This window comes from Mastigoproctus giganteus, chromosome 7 (genome assembly GCF_048544385.1).
Source record: "Mastigoproctus giganteus isolate SK-2022 chromosome 7, ASM4854438v1, whole genome shotgun sequence".
Classification (NCBI taxonomy): Eukaryota; Metazoa; Arthropoda; class Arachnida; order Uropygi; family Thelyphonidae; genus Mastigoproctus; species Mastigoproctus giganteus.
In genome coordinates this window covers 195280240-195300575 of record NC_143581.1, presented here as the reverse complement: position 1 = coordinate 195300575, position 20336 = coordinate 195280240, and the positions used below count along the sequence as shown (strand labels likewise).

Below are 20336 nucleotides of genomic sequence, written 5' to 3'. Positions count from 1 at the left end.
ATAGCACGCGTTCCTTGAATGACCGGCGTTCAAGCCCGTGACTACTAAATACGATAAATATTTGTATTGACGATTTATTGTAAACTCTGACTTGTTTATCGTGCCGGAGTATAAACAGAAAATGTATTTATTTACGACAAGGAAGGAAGTGATCGTGGATCAAGGAAATGAAGGTGTTTCGAAGACTGATCGATGCTGTCACTGAGGCCAAAGGTAGGTGTACATCTTATTTATTTGATCATTAAAATTAGCGTTTTTCATGTGGTGGTGGTGTCCTAATGTTTCTGGTACTGGATATAATTATTTAAGGTAAAAAAATACACATGCAAGCTCGTAGAAATGAGATTACAGAAGACCTACAAGTTTAATGCAAATTAGTATTCGTTCTTTCAAAAATATGCGAAGTTATGAAGAATAGTTAAACGCAATACTGAAATGTAATCAGAAGCAACTGATCATATTAAAATAGGATCGATAAATGCTTGGCAATAATAAAAAAGAAAAGGAGAACGTTTACTAGATGACACCTTGTTCGCTTTGAAAGGGGGGGGGAAAGTTGATAATCAATCATTATCTGTTTATTAAATATGTTCTGAAAGGCATTACCTGTTTTTTAAATGTGTTCTGAAAGGCAATAATGTACAACTATAAACATATCCAAGCGATGACAACAAACTCTGCAAATGCAAAAATACGAAACTAATACTACTTCCTAGCTTCTATAGCTTATCGAAATGAGAAAAAAAATTCAGAAAAACAATCATAAAAGCAGAAAGATACTTCTAGACTGTCAATACAAGTGTAATTAATGATACAATCACCGAGAACTGAAATCACATTCAAATTTCCAACCAGAAAAACATCTAAACACTTGGCAGGTGATACGACAGACAAGCCCTTTTGTAAGTGTTACGATAGATAGTTTTATTCGGCTCTGAATAAATTTCAGGCATTTTAACTTTTAAAGATTTATTCATTTTAAACATTCGTCAGTTATGTCTTAATTTTAATTCTAAGTTCTCAATTATAAGCCTTTAACGTATTAACTTAGGAATGCCTAAGCCGAACGTTACGTCAAACGAAATGCCGGTCTCGGTGTAGATGAAGGCAGAGTCTTCATTTGCATCGAGGCCAACCATGTTTGTTTCAAGCAGATAAGCTATTTGAAACAGGATTTGCGATTCACTTCCTCTATAACTGTACGACAGAATTTATTAACGCATATTCATGCCCTACCTGCTCGACTTAGACGTTTTCTTTTCGCCGATCTTGTTCTTAATATTACTCTTAATATACAGGTATTCCGAGTGGACTATGGCCAATGCAATTATCACCAGAAGGGCGCAGGTCACTGTCACAAAGATCTCCATGATAAACTTGACCTTAAAGAAGGACAAGTGCAACTTGAAACTAAACAAGCGTTGCCTATGAGGAAATACAAAGTATCTTACAAGGTGGCGCTGAAGTTGTCACTAAACTAAGAAGTGTGTTGTCATTTACACAACAATTAGTTTACTAACTGGCTTTCTTCCAGATGGTTTATCGCGTGCCCACGTGTACAGAACGCTTACGTAGACAGAAACAGTGCATGCACAGAATGGGGAGGCAGACCAGATGTTAGTTATTACAAAGTAGGTCGCAAATTTTATAAAGCCTTTAGAAAACACACCTCCGCAACTTAAAATGCATCTACCTTTTTTTTAGCAACGTCCTAGAGAGTCCAGTATGTCTGATGGTCGAAACTTTGTTTGCACTGATATTAATCTCGTTGAAATACCGACTTCTACTTAAAAATGAAATATGCGATGACAGGGCCAAAAGATTGGAAATAAAAGCAGAAAAATTTGAGCTGCTGCCTACTTGAAAACAAGATGGAGTGTTGGAATAAAAACGGTCTAGTCACGATACTTAACGTCACAGATTAGTTTGATTTGGATTGGCCTGTACACACAAAAGTTATTAGGGAGGGGAGAGGAAGCCATCATGACGATCTCATAAGCTTGCTTTCCTTTCGTAGACAAATAATTCCAACAACGAAAATCAGAGTTCCGTCACTTAGCAAAAATCATAAAGGCGATGAGTCAAGTCACTGTTTTATTTCTATAAAAATACATATATAAAAATCTTCTTTATTTATTAAAAATAAATATATAAAATTTTATTCTGTCTGTCTTTCTAGACAGAAATAATGCAGTAATAAACGTAATTTCAAAGTTTACATCGGGGAACTAGTGACTCACGTAGAAAAGAACTATTTAGAAGTTCCTTTTCTACATGCTTATTTAAAACAGCCAATATTTACAACTGCACTGGCTACAGCGGAGTAATTTATCTACCGTAAGAGTACTGCAATAACATTTAAGCAATAGATTCCTTCTCCGATATATGGGGGGAAAAGGAGATCTATCCTTCAAATACAGTTGAAACAGCTTCTAAAATATATAGTATTCAATATACAATTAAATATACAATAAAATGTCCTCCATGACAACACAGCGGTTTCGACACTCATCGCTCGTTTGGAGAAATCTAGGTTCGAGTCCTGTCATAGTTCAAGAAATTTCTAAAAGTCTCTTCAATCTAGGTTGGAGTCACCCGATCTCTGTCGGAGGGAGGATGTTTCCCCGTAAATTATTAAATGTTTTGTAAGCCACACAAAGTGCTACATATTCCTATCGTTGGATGGTATCTCCTTTGCTGGGTGAAGAATTAGTTCAAGCTGAAGAGTTATCTGGAATCTCTGTGCTGACTTGGTTCATGGTGTGAAGTCATCTGATAGTTCTGCATGGCGTTTCCGTGTTGATTTGGTTCACAGTGCCCGGTCAGCTTGACTGCTCCAGCTGCGTATTTCTACGTTATATTGCAAAGAAGATCCAAGAATTCTGTGCTTGCGATTCTCTGTGCTCCTTTGGTGTAATCTGATGCGTCACCACGTATCACGCTACTTCATGTGGTCCCTACGTGTAGCTGCTTGTGCCATTAGTGGCGTTCTTGTACGGATTTGGTGCTTTAAGAAAGATCTGCTCGGATTGGTCTTCAAGAAGGAACTGCTCAATCTGTTCCTGTGCTTTGGAGAATCTGTTACTTGACACTTGAATTGGATTTGAGATCTGAGTGTGGCTATTTTTTGTGTATGTGTGTGTGTGCGCGCGCGCTGTAGGAGTAAATCTGTGAACTGTAATTTTTTTTTTTGTTGTAAATATACGGTGGGGTTCCAAGGTTTAGCCGGGATAGAAAAAAAAAAAAAAAAAAAAAAAAAAAGAAGTTACATAGCACCTATGTTTGGGCGTGTGCTAAATTAAGGGACTCAATACCGGTTCCAGCATACCGCCCAATTATCCCATCTGCATAAATAAATAAAAATTCATTCAAACATAATTCGAATTAATTTTTAATTAATAAATTCCACGCTGATTTTACGAGCGCTGGATAAATTTAAAAGGTAAAGGGTTGATTGCTACAATTTCAAATATTAAGTCAATGTACGGGTATTTGTGATGTATTCAGGTGTCCATGACAATTTTCCAAATAGAGAAGCAGTAGAAGGTGAAGTAGGTGTAAACGCTTAAAAAAAACTGTTATCATTTTCTTTTACACGAGCCCAACTCAATCATCAAACTCGTTTATAATCGCCCACATCTCTTCTGACATTGAGTAGGGGTTCTCTTTTTAAGAAATGTACGCGATTGTAAACGGGCTCTGTAATCAAGTTGGGTTGCTATCGACCTTTCAAACGAAAACACAGAGGTTGTTGGGTTTTAAGTGCATCAGCGACTAAGGACATATTGCTCCGTATATATTGTCTGTAATTTGCCGGTGTTCTGAGGTCGATTTTCTGTTTGCTGGACGATAAACACTCACGTTCAAATATGCTTGTACGTAGAGATTTCATTTTATTTCGGTATTTTTTATAATCAAGAATAATCTTCGATAATATCTTTAACATGAAGCGCGCGTGCTAAAAAAAAAAAGAGACATATTTCACTTGAAATTGAGAAGGGGTGGCGCTAACTGATTACTATGGTAGGCACATAATTAATAATGAAATTATGCTAATGACTTTCACGATGTCTCTTGCGTACAAGTTACTCCTCTTGGGGAGGGGACGAGGGTAGAGATGGACGATCTTTGTTTTATACACTCTGAAAAATTACATTCAACACACACAAAAAAAAAAAAAAAAAAAAAAAGTGTACGTTGAAGGCCCGCAAGGTGGTTTCACTGTAAGGCAATGATGTGCTATGGAGAAGGACAACCAGCAAAAACTATATCCAAAATTGTTTTAATTATCTGCGATTTCATTTAAGGCATTATTATATAAACGCAAAGAAATGAGAATAATTGTGTAAGTGGAATAGCTCAAAAATTCTAGGAATAATTGATGAAACGTTTAACTTTTTAATGTGTTATACTTTCATCAAGAAGTAATGAAATGGGGATGGATTATTTATGAATGTCTGTAGGTTTATTAGATGAATTATTTGCTTAAGTGTTCATGTCCTCAGTGATCGTGATTTCGCTGCTTCTCATTCGTTTGGACAAGTCCGGGTTCAAATACCATATATTACAATTTCTAAAGACCTCTTCAATTAGAGCTGCAGTTAAGCATCTCGGGCAAAGGGAGAGGGGATTTTTCTCATGAATTCTGGGCTTATTCGTTTTCGTCTACGAAACTAAGCAACTTGTTTAGGAAGCCCCCTGCTAAGATCATTTTTCTTTTTCTTCAAAGTCCAGTCACATAATATTTATTTCTCCTTCCTCGTGAAAGACACCATCAATTACTGCCTTCTTGGCTAATTAAATCTTTCAGCCTCAGTCGGCTGAATCAGCAGAAAGATTCATCGCCGATGACTGGAACTGAGCCAGCATCACATACGCCGAAATACTTTTCCATCCCCCAGCCCCTTTTCTTTCATTTTATACAATCTTTCGTTTGTATATTTTTCCTGATACTATGTATCAATTCTGGGAAAGTAGAACAGATTGAGGAGGGTGATTGGGCTTTCTTGGTGTGTGTTCTCAAAGGCCTGTCTGCAGGAGTCAATAACCCGACATTGCCCTTATCGGCCAAAGATTCATTTCGTATATGCTTAAAATATTCAATGTTAGAATTGTAAAAAAAAAAAAAAAAAAATTCTTCGTTCGAATTTGTGCCACTGGTCTGACTACTGAATTCGTAAAGAGCAAGAAATTCATGATGACAATGACAGGGGTGTAACGTGGGATTAATGAAGCACTGGGACAGAGATGCAATGCTGAAGTTTCACTAAGGGAATCGACGAGTGCATAATCGCAGTTCTAGTCCACATTCAAGTACAACTATGAAAAATATTTGAGGGCACAGATTACACGTGCGAAATATTGCGTTAAGAACGACCCTGAGCCAGTACCGGAAATGTTTCTGAAGTCTTCGTTGCAGTAAAAGAGTAGGAGAGCAGATATGCAAAAGAAATACCACTAGTATAAGTGGTTGCTCGTGTAATCCAATAGGGAAATACTTGGCATGTTTTTCGTATATTTCACCCGTTAGAGTTCTTCAAGCGGATGACCATCGCAGGTGTGCACTTTGCGCTACAGTTTCTTGTAAAGTTAGAAGAAGATAAGAAATGGCCAAACAACACCCTATGGGCAAATGAAGCACTCGTCTCTCTCCCCTTTCTCTGTAACGTGAATGGACATACGAAATAATGCCATTTGGTTAGAATCAACACTACATTCTACTCATCAACTTATTTCATAACGTGAATAGGTTTCGTTAGAGTTCAGTGATCATTTCATTCTTGCTGCATACTTTTTTTAAGTAACCAATAGCACAAGTTGATATTTACTCAGGTCGTATCCGATCTCAACGAGCTACAGGCAACGGTAAAGGTTATTTTCATACAAAACAGCACACCAATGCACACTGTCCGTGAAGTCAAGGAAATCCTTAATAAACATTTTCGGGGAGAGTAGTTCCTCACCCCCCCCCTGCCATATTACTTTTCGCTTATGCGGCCTCCACGTTCACCAGCAGATTTCTGATTATGGGGATGTCTAAAGTTCAGTGTTCGTATAGGGATTCCCTGTATAAATAATCTGAAAAATAAAGACTAAAATTTAATCTTGTAAAAGGTAAGGTTTTACAACTAGGGAACAGAAATTTAGGAGTTACTTATAAGCTAGGGGGAGTGGAGTTAAAATGGCTCAGGACGAAGGAAACTTTCGGGTTATGATTTGGTCATGAATCGTAACCTCTCGTGTGTAAGTATCTATACAGTGTATATATATAAGACCTTTGCAATATGGAACATGGATAAAACGTCGTTGTCCTTTTGTATAAAATGATAGTGAGACTGCCTTTAGAGTATTGCGTTCAGGTCTGGAGCTAGAAAGGGTTTACAGAACGACAACCAGATTCGTGAGCGGTGCTAATTGACGTCCATATGAAGAACGACTTGGAAAGTGCAGACTACAAAGCTTGGCAACTAGACATCTTGGAATGAAGGAGTGATAGAAGTATATAAAGTCCTGAAGGGAATCAGAAAAATGAACGCGGGAGGTATATTTTTACTGGCAAAAGGAAAGGAACTGGAGGGGACCAAATAAAAAAAATTCGGGATGAAAAACATCGTGGGAGCTGGGTCCCCCATTATGCTTACTTTCGGGCACTGCGTTGTAGATCATCTTACCATAGTGGTTGAGGCGGATAGTTTGGTAAAGTTCAAAGAGGAATCGGACAACCATTTTTACGAAAGGGAAGGTATGAGCGATGGAAAAAACTCTTTTTTGGCAAATGCAGGAAAAATCCGCTTCCTTGCGCCATTTAGCCATTATAATATTAATAGTATTCTGGGATTATTACTAATCAAATACAGCAGCCTGTTTGTTAAACCACAATGGTTATTATTCAGTCATCTGCCTAATTTTTTCTCAATTTTGTTTCAATAACACCATGATTACTGTAATTAACCCCCCTTAACCCCCCCGCCTCTTGCGCATTTTAGCCACAGCAGCTCTTGCGCCAAGAACTCATACATCAATCAATCAACCTCTATTCATCAGAAAACCTAGAGATTAAACTTGATATGCCTTCATTAATATTGTTAATAAACATTGGAAACGGTAAGATTCCAACACCGAATCTTGAACGACTCCACTAATAACATTTGTAAATGAATTTGCTATTAATACTCACTCACTTAGCGGACAAACAGAAGGGTGGAGATTTACTAACATCCACTCTACTGTCCGCTTCTGTTAGTTTTGTTTGCTTGTTCATCTGCTGACATCATTTCTAGACAGTTACACATAATTAAGGAGACCACACATACCAGAATATGCGTCCTTTTCGGGACGCATATACACCGATGAGCCAAAACATCATGACCACCTACCTAATATGATGTTGGTCCTCCACGTGCAGCCAAAACAGCTCGTACCCGGCTAGGCATGGACGCTACAATATTTCTAAATATGTCTTGTGATATCTGGTACCAACACGTTACCAGCAGATTCTTTAACTGCTGTAAAGTCCGTGGTTGAAACGCCGCAGATCGGAGTTGCTGTTCCAACACAAACCACAGATGCTCGATGGGATTGATGTCTGGGGAATTTGGAGGCCAGGGCAATACCTGGAAGTCTTCCTCATGTTCCGCGAACCAGTCTCGAACAATCCGGGCGGTGTGGCAATGCACATTATCCTGCTGAAAGACGGCACCACCAGAAGGAAGGACCGTTGCCATGAAAGGGTGTACCTAGTCAGCAATAATGTTTAGGTGTAAGGTACGTTGGTGTCTAACGGCTCCTGGGATTTCTCCCATCTCCGCGGGTGTACATTGTATCGGGCCAAAGATTTGAAGATGTGTAGGGTCATGTGCAGTATATTGTGTATAGCAGAACATCGCCCTTTGTTCTTCTGGTCTATTAGCCGCCAAGCGCCTAGTGGGACCCGACGTTACCACACCGTGCCACGGGGAGAGTGACTGGGTGTACCATTGATGCTAGAGTACTCTGGCGGGTCCTGCCACCTACTTTCCTGAGATTTCAGTGGCTAGGACCACATTTGAGAATGAGATGATCGCTGTTTCTTGAGCAACGGTTGTAATTTTAACATAGCTTAGGATTGTTCGCTGATAACTTGTTCTAGGGCCTAATAGGTCGGGCAATAATTTTGATGTATTTAGAATTCGACCTGTGGGGCATGAGAAAAAAAAAAACGTTGTGTAAGAGAAAAATAAGGGGGAGGCAGAAGACTGGAGGGTAGGAAACAGAAGGAAGGGAGCCAACAGGAAAGATGGCCCCTGCAGAGTGTGGCATGCCCAATGCCTCACCAGAGGGAAGAATGGGGTAGCAGGGGGATGAAACCCTCCCCCACACAAAAACCCGTTGTATAAGAAAAAAGTGAGGGGGTCGGCAGAAGACTGGAGGGTAGGAAACAGAAGGAAGGGGCAGACAGGATGAATGTTTAGGTCGGTGGTAGACGTCCAGGGTGCCCAGCACATGGATGACTGGACCCAGGGTATCCCAGCAGAACATCGCCCAAAGCATGACACCGCCACCACCGGCTTGTTTTCGTCCCACGGTGCATCCAGGTGCCGTCACTTCCCCAGGTAAACGACGCACACGTACCCGACCGTCCACATGGTGCAACAGGAAACGTGATTCATCGGACCAGACAACCTTCTTCCAATCACTCAAGGTCCAGTTTCGATGCTCGCGTGCCCATTGTAGGTGCTGTTGCCGGTGAACCGGTTAGCATAGGCACTCGGAGCGGCGTGCGGCTATGCAGCCTCATTTTCAGCAGGGTTCGATGTACTCTGTGTTGTGACACATTACTCCCGTCACCAGCATTCCAATTACTGACAAGTTGCACCACAGTCCCTCTGCTGCCACATACCATCCGGTAGAGCCTTCGCTCACCTCGAGCATTGATGAGCAGTTGTCGTCCAACACCTCGCTGGCGGTTCGTGGGTTCCCCCTCCCCGGACCACTTTCGGTAGTTACTAACCACGGCTGACCGTGCGCATCCCACCAGCTGTGCCGTTTCGGATATGCTCTAACCCAGTCTGGCCATTACAATTTGGCCTTTGTCAAACTCGCTTAAGTCCGCTGTTTTTCCCATCTGAAGAACAAGAGTAACACTGATTTCTATACGAGCTCAGTATCAGGTGATTTTTATACCGTGTCCCGACCCGCGCACGCGCCGTAGTTCACCTGCAGTTGCTTCGATTTGCATAACAACTCGCTGGTTATAATGTTTTGACTCATCGGTGTATGTACAAGTTTTTCGAAATTTTTAAATTAATGTGTTCTTATTAACGCCATTCGCAGGAGTTCCATTTCAGTCTCAAACTAAATCTACCAAATACAACTTTATAAAAGGCATTCTCATTTCTAAGCTGTAAAAGCCACTTATGCGCGTAAGTTCGTAGACAGTTGATTATAAGAAAATAAGGATGACAGCTGAGCATACATTTTCCATCCTTCTCTTCAATCTACAAAGGATCCTAATGGTGCACATATTGAGTGTGCTATCTTGCAATCCTGCAAAGCACCTTCCTGTGGGCTAAAGGGCGGATTTCTATGTGGAGAGGTGTTCTGTGTGGTGACACAAATCTACCTTGAAATTTCCATTAATCTTTTTTCAAGGATGAAAAGCTATTTTTATCTAATTAGTCGAACTGTGTAAGTTTGAGAATTTTGTTCTTTGTTACTAAGTTATTGACACATTCGGAAACTCGCTAGTTAAGTCGATCAATGGAGTATTAAAAATTTTCCAAGTGTTGAAGATATCTTTTCTCTGGGAAAAAAGCCGCCATTTTTTTTTTTTTTTTTTTTTTTTTTTGAATCGCCATTAAATAAAGCGTACTTTAATGTTATACACAGTGTGCTTGGTATATTCAATAAGCAAATGCTAGAAACTGAATGTTGAAAAAATTACACAACTGAGTTATGTCACGAGTTGCGTATCAGACGATCGAAATGCTTAGGTTACGCATCGAAGAAACATTTGTTCCCTTAAATGGAAGCAAAATTTCACTGATCACAAACTCAAGGTGAAATATTTTATGAAAAATGTTCTATGAAAAACTTAGAAAAATTGTATACCTAGAAAAATGAGCTGAATCCTTCGACACATTCAAAAATATGGAATGGATGCTTTAAAAAGTTTATCACGTTTGAGGAAGTACCAAATATTGAAAATATTGATATAAAATTGTCGCCAATTTATTATTTAATTAGTTTCCTTTGCTTAAAATATCCAATTTAGAAGAGTAGAACGAGAGGAATGTATGTTGCTTGTATTTCAAGACCAGATCCCGGGAACTAAAAGATTATCTGGGCTTTTCATTTGCCATCAGCACAAAATGGAAATGTTCAAAGAATATTTTCGGAAATTCATGATTCCTTATTCAAAATTATTATAACTGGACACACTGCTATAGAATTCTAAAATTATATTTTAGAAAAATCTATAATTCAGTTAAAAGATTTTATAATTTACTATCAATCACGCTGAAAACTATTTGAATTTTTTTTACAATTCATTTTCCTGGAATATAGTTTTAACACATCGTATCAAAGTATGTATTTCGAATGCTTCCTAGTCCTACTAGCGTTCATTGGTCAGATGGACGAAACTGATATAAAAATCGTTAATGCCATTATGTTACGTAAATTTAACATCAATACAACATGTAAAGATTTTTATTTATCAAAATATTATATTTAAGGCTTGAAAAAAAATTCAATAAATCATGATTAAGGTCTTTGGGTAATGATATATTTTATTGCAATACTGCTTACATAATTATTCACCAAATAATGTAATCATTTTACAATATACTAACCATATTTTCTCTTTTATAAATACTGTACAGTATTTCTGTTTAATTTTCAGTGCATATATTACCTAAAAATGGCGAAGTTCTCATTGTCCCGCTTTTATATTTAAGTTATCCTGAATTTTAAGCTTTAAAATTCATTTTGTCCTAACGGCATCGTCACCATACCCATGACATATTACTTACCATGACTTTAAATCCTTTACATGTCAAGGTTTTAAGTGACTGAATATAAACAAGAAAATTCCTTTCCCCAATTATATGAAAAGGTCCAAGAGATACTGTATTCTTTTTGCTGTCCTTGAAGCTTGACCTGGATGAGATTGCCTGTAAGATTCGATGCTAACACAAACCTTGAATCTCCTTAAGAGGAGATTCAAGTTCCCCCCCCCCACCACCCGAAGGATATGCAAACCGGACATGAGTACACGCAATTGTCAGATACGATACTAATTCCTCAATTGCTTTAGCTGGCTCGTCACTCATCATTAGTCCTCCGTGACATTATAGTGGTTTCGCCACTCGTCACTCGCATCAAGAGGTCTTGGGTTCCGTCAATGACTGAAGCAATTTCTGAAGTCCTCGTCAATCAAGGCCGCACTCAGCAGATCTCAGGTGGAGGAGGAAGTAGGGTTTTTACCCAATGAGCCATTCTGTGTTTTTCAGCCCATAAAAGGTGAAAATCGATCAGTGAAAAACATTGTACGTACAGGACATAACACATAATGGCGCTATATGGTGTAAGTTGCTGATGTACCTAAAACCCAACACCCCATCACTGAAAACGCAACCCACCCAAACTACAGAAATCCTTCCCGAATACGAACCGTTGGCTTTTAAAACTGTACCCCCCCCCCCCCAAAAAAAAAGGCCCATTTACAAGTGAACGAGGGGTGGTGGACTGCCGAGAAGCATTACCGGCGTATAGAAGGATCGTACTTGACAAACATGCTAATATGGCAATGTACCCTAGTATTTCCAATTGTTTGCCCGCTACCTGTGGCTCTGAACTCAGTTGCATTGATAAACTTTTATTTATTTATTTATTATTATTATTTTTTTTTGGTACCCAATCACATTGAAAATGATACCTAAAACTTCTATTGAATCTTACCTCACAATTTCTAATACGAGTTCGTTTCCACTTTCATCCACAATAGCCATCACTTGGTCATAGTTCATTCCTTCGCATTTCTTTCCATTAACGCTAATTATGAGGTCTCCTTCAAGCAGATTGTTGTAAGCTTTACTCTTTCTCCTAGTCTAAAAGAAAACAAAAATAGCATACATTGAGTTTATTATTCAGATGAAACTCAGATCCAACAGCAACATCAGCATCAAGGTCGCAGTTAATGTCATAAGCTAGTCTGCAAATTCAAATAGCAAACATATGTTATGAATTTGAAAGAATATAATTCGCAGTATTCTTTTCATTAATAAGTTTTTTGGTATATCATTTTACGATTATTTTCGTTTTAGTTTAAATTATTTTAATGAAAATTATTTTAGTTAAAATTGCTTTGCATATCGCAAAACAATTTTCACGTTTAATTATTCAAAAGTAGTGAAACGTCCTTCTCCCTTGGTCTTTAAATTATCATTGTCAAGATAGCGCCAAAGCACAAATTAGTTTCCCACAGAAGAGACAGGAAGTGTTCCCAATGCATTCAAACAAGACAAGTGACGTAAGCAACCTTGGAAACTGTTGTGTACCTTGGCAGAGAAAAGGTTCTACACACTATTGTTGACCATTTTTTTTTTTTTTTTTTGCGGACAATCTACCGAAGCGATAGACACCAATGTTGACATGGGGTGCCCTAGTTGGCAAACAGGAATTAAACACAAGGTTCCAATTATGTTTGGCGTTACTCAAAGCCAACCGGAAATAAACAAATGAATTAATATCCTGGAAATAAACTTACTGAAAACAGCAAGAAATAAATAATTAAAATAAAAATAATTAAAATGACCTTTGGTGTTTTCGTTTGGTGGATGGGGGAGGGTAGGAGAGGGTAAACGCTCATTTTCAGGAAATCGTTAAAAGGGTTCTATTCGTTTACAATCTTCAATGCTATCAGAATTTGTGAGTACGGTGTCATCATTCAAGATGCCCTCTAATGCATGTATTGTGTTTTGGATGTAACTAGATACCGTGTTTATACCGACAGGGGAAATACCGTGGTCTGTTATCTTTCCACTACTGATTATTGTTGCGACAATAAACAGTGAGTTACTTCATAAGAGCGAGCTTTCTTTTGCTGATAACAGTCCACGCCTCTTACTTGCTACAACTTTGTTCTTGTCCTTACTAGTAGTACTCTTTGTGAAAGAATCTTTATGCGTAACGGTCTGCACGTGGAAAAAAGTATAAATCTGAAGGTCTCTCTTAGGTTACTTCAGAAAAAGTACCATATGGTATGTTAGGTCCCCGGCTATGAGTGCAGTGAGTGATGTCATTCAAAAAAAGGGAAGGGTGCGAAATAATCTTAAGTGTTCTTAGTTTCTAGCTTCAATAGAAATTAGAAAAAAAGAATTAAAGGTCAAAATTTAATTCTGTAAAATGTTTAAAAAATTCGAAATACTGATAGTATTAATGTTAACAAGTTATACATTAAAATTAAATTACATGCGTACTATACTTGATGAATAGATTGATTATCAAGTTCTTTTATTTTTAATAGCACAATATAAAAACTCTTCAGTACACTATATGGAAAACTTGCTCATCCAACTTCGATTCCTGATTTATCATTTGCCCCTTTCCTTTTCAACGCTCGTTTTAAATCTTTCCACAAGACTAAATGCAAGCCTTGCATCCTCTAAGCTTTCGCCACGCTCGTTTGGAGCTCTCTTCCACAGACAAAATAGGTTAAGCACCAGCAATCTTTTATGAGTAAGAAGAAACACATAGTTGGATGTATTCCAGTGTAAATTCCAACAAAAGTGGTCTTTCTTCCTGGAAACTAAATATCCTTCAAGTCCTGTGCACCAACAGCAAATGTATAAGATTTTGTGGTTTATTTGAGAATTGGAAAGCAGACGAATATGGTTCATTGACCCCTTATTTTGTCAGCAAAAAAAAAAAATATAATAAATAAAAAATATTTGGTCTCACCAACAATAATCAAAAGATAGAAGGCTCTGTCTAGACTGCTATTCATATACTAATTTCATTTTTCGATATACGGTAAATCAACCGGTTAGAAAAATTACATTTTTACCATTTATTTTCAAGGTACATTATAATGCATTCATTCTACTTAATATAATATTTCAATACTAGAATTAATATCCGTATATGACATGCAAAAATAGACATGTTTTTACGAAAAAAAAAAGATAGCATTTTTATCTTCGGAAAACCGTTAAAATTAAGTAGTACTAATTTCGCTTTTTTTTTTTTTTTTTTTACCCCCCACCAACAAGCTTGCCATATGAAGTATTTTTCCATGTGTTTGCCCTCTGGTAGGATAAAGATTATTAAAAATGTCTTTTAACAATCTTTAAAATTTCCCCAGCCACCAACTCATCCGGAAATTAATGATCGGTATAGGACTGGTCGAATAACACTATTCGTACGTTACATGCTACTTAGGATGTTTAAAATTGTTGCAGATCCTTTCAGAAGTACAACAGGATTTTTAAACGGATGTTTCTCCTTGTGCCATGCGCTTCAGTAGCTAAAAATGTCGTTTGAAATTGCGTCATCGGTCCCATACTACCAGTGTCACCAGGAACAAAATTCTTTCTCTACTCATTTAGCGTTTCAATTAATTTTTAGAATTGTTTGGATTCTACACACATCTAGAAAAGTCAAGTCGCAGTGAAGTACGAAAATTACAACTTATTAAAAGTGATTTATATACAACACAGGAAAAAAAAATCTTTAAACCCCAGTTTTGAATTACTCTACATCGTGGGAGTATCAAAACATTTTGTCTTTTTATTTTATTTATTTATGTATATACTTTTGAATGTAGTTAAGAACAGTAATTGTTGGATCAATAATATTTTCCTCTTTGATCATCCACAATCATTACTGTACAGTTTTACACGTATGATTTTTTTTTTTTTTTTTTTTTGAAAACCTTTACTCACAGACACGGTAGAGGATGTGGATGCCACTTTTTAGTAAAACAGAAAACTACTCATTAATTAATATAAACACATAACGTCAAGAGCTTCAGGGAAAGTTTATTATTACTAGTACCGTACTAATGCCAGTCAAAATGACAAGATGGAATTTTGGCAATGAACCGTACTCTATTTATAATCATACCATTTTTATGATATTATGGGAGTTTATAATTATATCGCATACTTTATATTTGCTACTTAAATATGGAATAATTCATAATTAAATCTAAATTTTCAACAAAAGTTAAGAAGAACCTTCTCTGGTGTAAGTAAGCAATTTCTTAGAAATATGTCAAAATTTATATCATTAGAAAGCTATTGACCTCTAAGTAGCGTTTAATTAAAATGTGCTTTTCACATGGAACTACAAGATGGATGTTAAGTCTATACATAAGGTTATTTTCCATTCGAAGCTTTAAAAAAAGCACACATTTCTAGTAAAATAGGTGCAAACCCATAATGTACGTACAAAACATTACAACAGCGTCATTTCCGGCAAAGAAACTAAGATTATGAGGCGTCAGTGTAAGGTGTCTGTAAACTTTTAGAGAACATTGGGGGAATGAATGAGTGAAAATTTTTATTTTATTAAACTCCACTTACTTAGACCATTTAGCGATCCTAATACTACTAAATTCTTAACTGTTTCAGGAATAGAATAGACAGGAGATTTCAGGAATAGAATAACTGATTAGATCATATTACTACCATTACACATTAATAAATTATCATGAATTAATAAACAAAAGCGTTCACTACAAATTAGTGAAGGACTTCATTAACTTCGCCTGCGAATTGCAGGGCGGGAGGTACTCTGCGAAATACAAATAACTGATGAGGTATCAAATTAGGAACCTCAGTTTTTAGAATTAGGAGGGAAACAATATATTTTGTTACAGCCTACAACGAAAGACATATTTCATATGTAATTAGGTACAAATATGGAAATCTATATATATGGAATTCCCCAAATATTTCCAGCTTTGTATCCCAGAAAGAAATGCCTAGAAATACAGTATTATACATAGAGTTGGCTTTGCATTAGTAACACCCCTTTGTGTAGGACTGGACTGGTCTCTAACGCTGGTGAAGGCTTAAATTTGAGAACGGCTTATATATGATTGTAGTTCTCACACATGGTTATGAGTTTTTGAGAGGAAGAATGGTTCGGCATCGAGATCTTTCCGACTTCGAACGCAACATGATTGTGGAGGCAACATATGCAGGTGCCAGTATCTCGACAAAAGCCAACATGGTTAAGTGCTCCCGTTCTGTGGTATCACGAATCTACCGCGGCTGGCTCAACAGCGGTCGAACAATCAGCCAAAGGTCCCACGTGGGTCAGCCACGTGTGGTCGATGCCGGTGATGGTCGTGTGTCTCGTCTCGTAACACAGCAGCGATGCATCACAGTGGCCTAGCCCTAGCTAACCAATCAGTACAACGTAGGCACAGCAAGACCAATATCCACATGGACTTTCAGTGTTTAGTGTTACAGGTCAAGCGACACTGGGAGTCTCCCCAAACTCCGCATTGTGTGTCATGCTGTGTCCGAGTTATAGCTCGGACACAGCATGGTTTTGTTAAGGGGAAGTCTTGCCTGACCAATTTGATTGGATACTATGATGCAGTCACAAAAGAACTGGATGCAGGGAATAGCTTTGATATTATATACTTGGATCTTAAAAAGGCTATTGATACTGTTGCACATGGAAGACTGCTACACAAATTGGAGCAGTGTGACATTGGAGGCAAATTGCTGCTATGGATAAGGGGGTGGTTGAGGGGGAGAAGACAGAGAGTGGTAATCAATGGACACTGCTCATCGTGGACTAATGTTATTAGTGGAGTCCCTCAGGGCTCAGTGTTGGGTCCATTATTGTTTTCTGTATTTATAAATGATATTGATGATGGTATATCAAGCTTAATGTCCAAGTTTGCAGACGATACAAAGGTTGGCAGGGTTGTCAAGGACACTACTGACACTATGCTGCTGCAACAGGATCTGGAAAGGTTGAGCAGATGGGCTGAGAGGTGGCAAATGAAGTTTAACATTGACAAATGTAAAGTACTACACATGGGAAACAGCAACCCCAGAGCAACGTATCAACTCTGTGGTACTACACTGACAGTGGTAGAGAATGAAAGGGACTTGGGGGTGGTTGTGCAGGCAGATATGAAGTTCTCTGAGCAGTGCAGACGGGCTGCAAGAGTAGCTCATGGAGTATTGTCAATGATATACAGGAATTTTTCCAGCAGGGATAAGGAGGTGATTATTCCCTTGTATAAGGCAATGGTCAGGCCACACCTAGAGTACTGTATACAGGTCTGGAGGCCTCATTTCAAGAAGGATGTAGAGCTGCTGGAACGAGTACAGAGAAGGGCAACAAGATTAGTGAATGGAACAAAGGGTGCTCTTACGAAGAAAGGCTTAAGTTTTGCAAATTACAGTGTCTGGAGACTAGGCACCAGCGAGGTGATCTGATAGAGGTGTATAAAGCCTTGAATGGTTTGAGCATGCTCAATGCTGATGGGATTCTTCCTCTAGCTCAGAATAATCACCTGAGAGGGCATAAATTCAAATTGAGGAAAGACAGATGTAGGATAGACGTGCGGAAATTTGCCTTTAGCCAGCGGGTGGTTGGTTGGTGGAACAGACTCCCATCCCTTGTGGTGGAGGTTGATAGCCTAAATAAGTTTAAGGCTCAGCTGGACAGGTATTTTGAACGAACAGAGGGGTGAAATGGAAGTGGGTTTTTTTTTTTTTTGGCTGATGCTCCATAAGCTTGCTTTCTTGCATCAAATGCCTCTACTAATGCTAATGCATGCTTTTGTGACGCAACACACACTCTGTGAAGGCCAGACAGTGTGTTAATGTGTGGTCTACGTCGAGTTGTGTTATGTTGGCCTGTTATTCATCTGGTCTCTTAGCCTTGGAGACCTTAGAAACCCAAGGTCCTCCCTCCCCCATTGTTCGTCCGTACCACAAGGAGGTGGGCCAGAAAGTAAGGTGTAAGGTTTCTGGCTGAGACCCCTTACGTCCTGGAAAGAAGTGCGGGGGTATCATTTCTAGCTTGGAGGATAGGTGAACGTGAAGAAGGTGGATGACAAGGAGACGTCCACCAAGAATATAGAAGAATGGGGGGAACAGAAAGGGACACCCCTATAGAGGTAACCCATCCTCCAGAGGGGGGGGGACTGTTAAGAATAACAGAAGTGTTTAGAGTGGTAGGGCCCGCCAGGTGAAGTGTTGGGATAGGAGGTTGGGCAATGCCCTCTGTGTTTGGGGAAGATTAAAGTCATAGGGTCAGAGCGCCCTATGTGGGGATGGGGGAATGGTCGCTATCGGGCTCTTGTGTTATTTTTAAATATCCCACAATGGTCACACCAGCTGAGGCCAGTTTCAGCATTCTAAAACTTGTCACCCAAGAGTGTCAGCACAGGCAGTAAGAGGAGCATCCAAATTAGCTGCATCCCCCAACTGCAGTCGTGTTTGTTTGGGAGTACCTATCAGTAAAACAAGTACAGAACAAACTGCAGTCACACACGTATCATTATATGAGTACACAGGACGTTTTGAAGCTTTTTTTTTTTTTTTTTTTTTATGTATATTCAGGGGTTCAACAAGGAAGACAAAGCACGGCATTTACTCTCACATTTGCCCTGTTTCATTCAACGATCTAACTTACACAGATGTTGACAGCACCCTGAATATAGAAGTATTTTTTTCCACAGGTTACAACCAACTCATTTAGCCATCGCACAGTTTACACACTTGGCCAGAAACACGTTGAGTCCTTCTACTAGTGCTGTATTACCGAAAAAAGGTGGCCACACGAGGTATTTGGTAGATGTTGCTAATGCAAAGCCAACTCAGTGTAATTCATTTTATAAAACTATTTCAGAGGATCCTGATACATATTTACTTTTTATTTAAGGTCTGACTCAGGTTTACAATTGAACAACACATTGTGCAAAATCTTTAATACAAATTTAAATAACATTTTTGATGATTAGGCTTAAGAAAATACTGTTGAATTATATAAAAAAAGCTAAATGGCAGAATCCACTTTTTCTCAAGGAAACCGGATTCAACTTGGACTTATTTGGCTTTCTCTATAAAAGAAATTTATCTCTCTTCATCTCAATTAGATTTTTTTATGGATAGATTGCGTCTCTCTCATCCACGTAAAGAAAAAAGTCTCTGTTCTTGGACGACAAATAAATCCCGAACTATTACACTATGTTTAGTAGCGAATCTATTTCTAGATCTAATTCATTGTAAGAGTTATCTCTATTTATACATTGTCCGTAAATACGGTAAGAGGCACTTGCCAAATTAGTCATCCGAAATTCAAAATTTGTGCATAAAAAACGTATGGATTTTTACATCGCCGAATGCTCAAATGTTATTTAAAACGGAAACAAGGAAATAAATTGCCACTAAGAAATTTCAAATTTTGAAAGTTTTTTGTAGTCCTAATTCAATAAACCATAACAATAGAAACATGATTAATTAGATTAAAATAGCGCATATATTGCTTACTCTACGAACACAGGATAAACGTTGTTTTTTTTAATGTCTTTTAAATAAATTATCACTACTACTTGACAGTAGAAGGAACCAGTTGGATTTGAGAAACAGTGGAATCAGACCAATGAACTTAGAGGTAAAAAAGAACTCTACTTAAACTTCCCTTTAAAATCAATTAATTCAAGTATTTTCGAAATTTGTGATTAAATCTTTAAAATTCTAAGCAACAATATAAGCGGAACATTACAGGCTCATTAATGCCTAACGTCGAATATAAATCGCGCACATTTGCTCAGTTTCATCTTGAATAGATGAAAAGATAAGATGAAAATCCAACCCTGGAGGACATCGCTGTTTGGCAAGAGTACGAGTTCAGTATTGTTACTGCCAAATGGGATCTTTTTGAAAGTTTTTCTGTCAAATTACTTTAAGGACTGCCAGAATGTAAGAAAACCAAGCCAGTTTTCACAGCTGGGGAGGTCGTACAAACTTTGCCAAGCCCGAATTTTCACAAGTGAACTAACTTTTTCTAAAACCTGTAACACTTTTGTTGGAGTGCTAAAAACATCCAGTAATAGTAATACATACCGTGAATGTATCTGCATTTAAATAAAAACCGTAGTACCCTAAGAAACTTGTTATATTTCACTAGCAGTAAACAGAAAAATTCCAAACAGAAGGAAGAAAAAATAATTTTTGAAAGCGCCTCGCAAAGTACTGTGTGAAGCGAAAACACGTATACTGAACTTAAATTTTTCCATAAGAAATAATGAAGAAATCGAGGTGTTCCCAGACCGGATGGAGTTTTATAAATTTTAAATCGTTAGCAATTTTTGTCAG

The 20336-nt window shown here is 38.1% G+C and overlaps 1 protein-coding gene across 3 annotated transcripts in view; it reads right to left on the bottom strand.

The window, feature by feature from the left end:
- LOC150083516 (uncharacterized) overlaps window positions 1-20336 on the bottom strand; it is a 74368-nt gene that overhangs the window by 41851 nt on the left and 12181 nt on the right. For 2 of the 3 annotated variants that reach the window (XM_090378052.1, XM_090378050.1), the window contains exon 2: window positions 11941-12089. In XM_090378052.1, coding sequence (XP_090234178.1) covers window positions 11941-12089 — 149 coding nt within the window. Of the gene's footprint in view, window positions 1-1236; window positions 1420-11940; window positions 12090-20336 lie in introns of those variants that run through there. The other variant, XM_090378051.1, reaches the window with a different exon arrangement.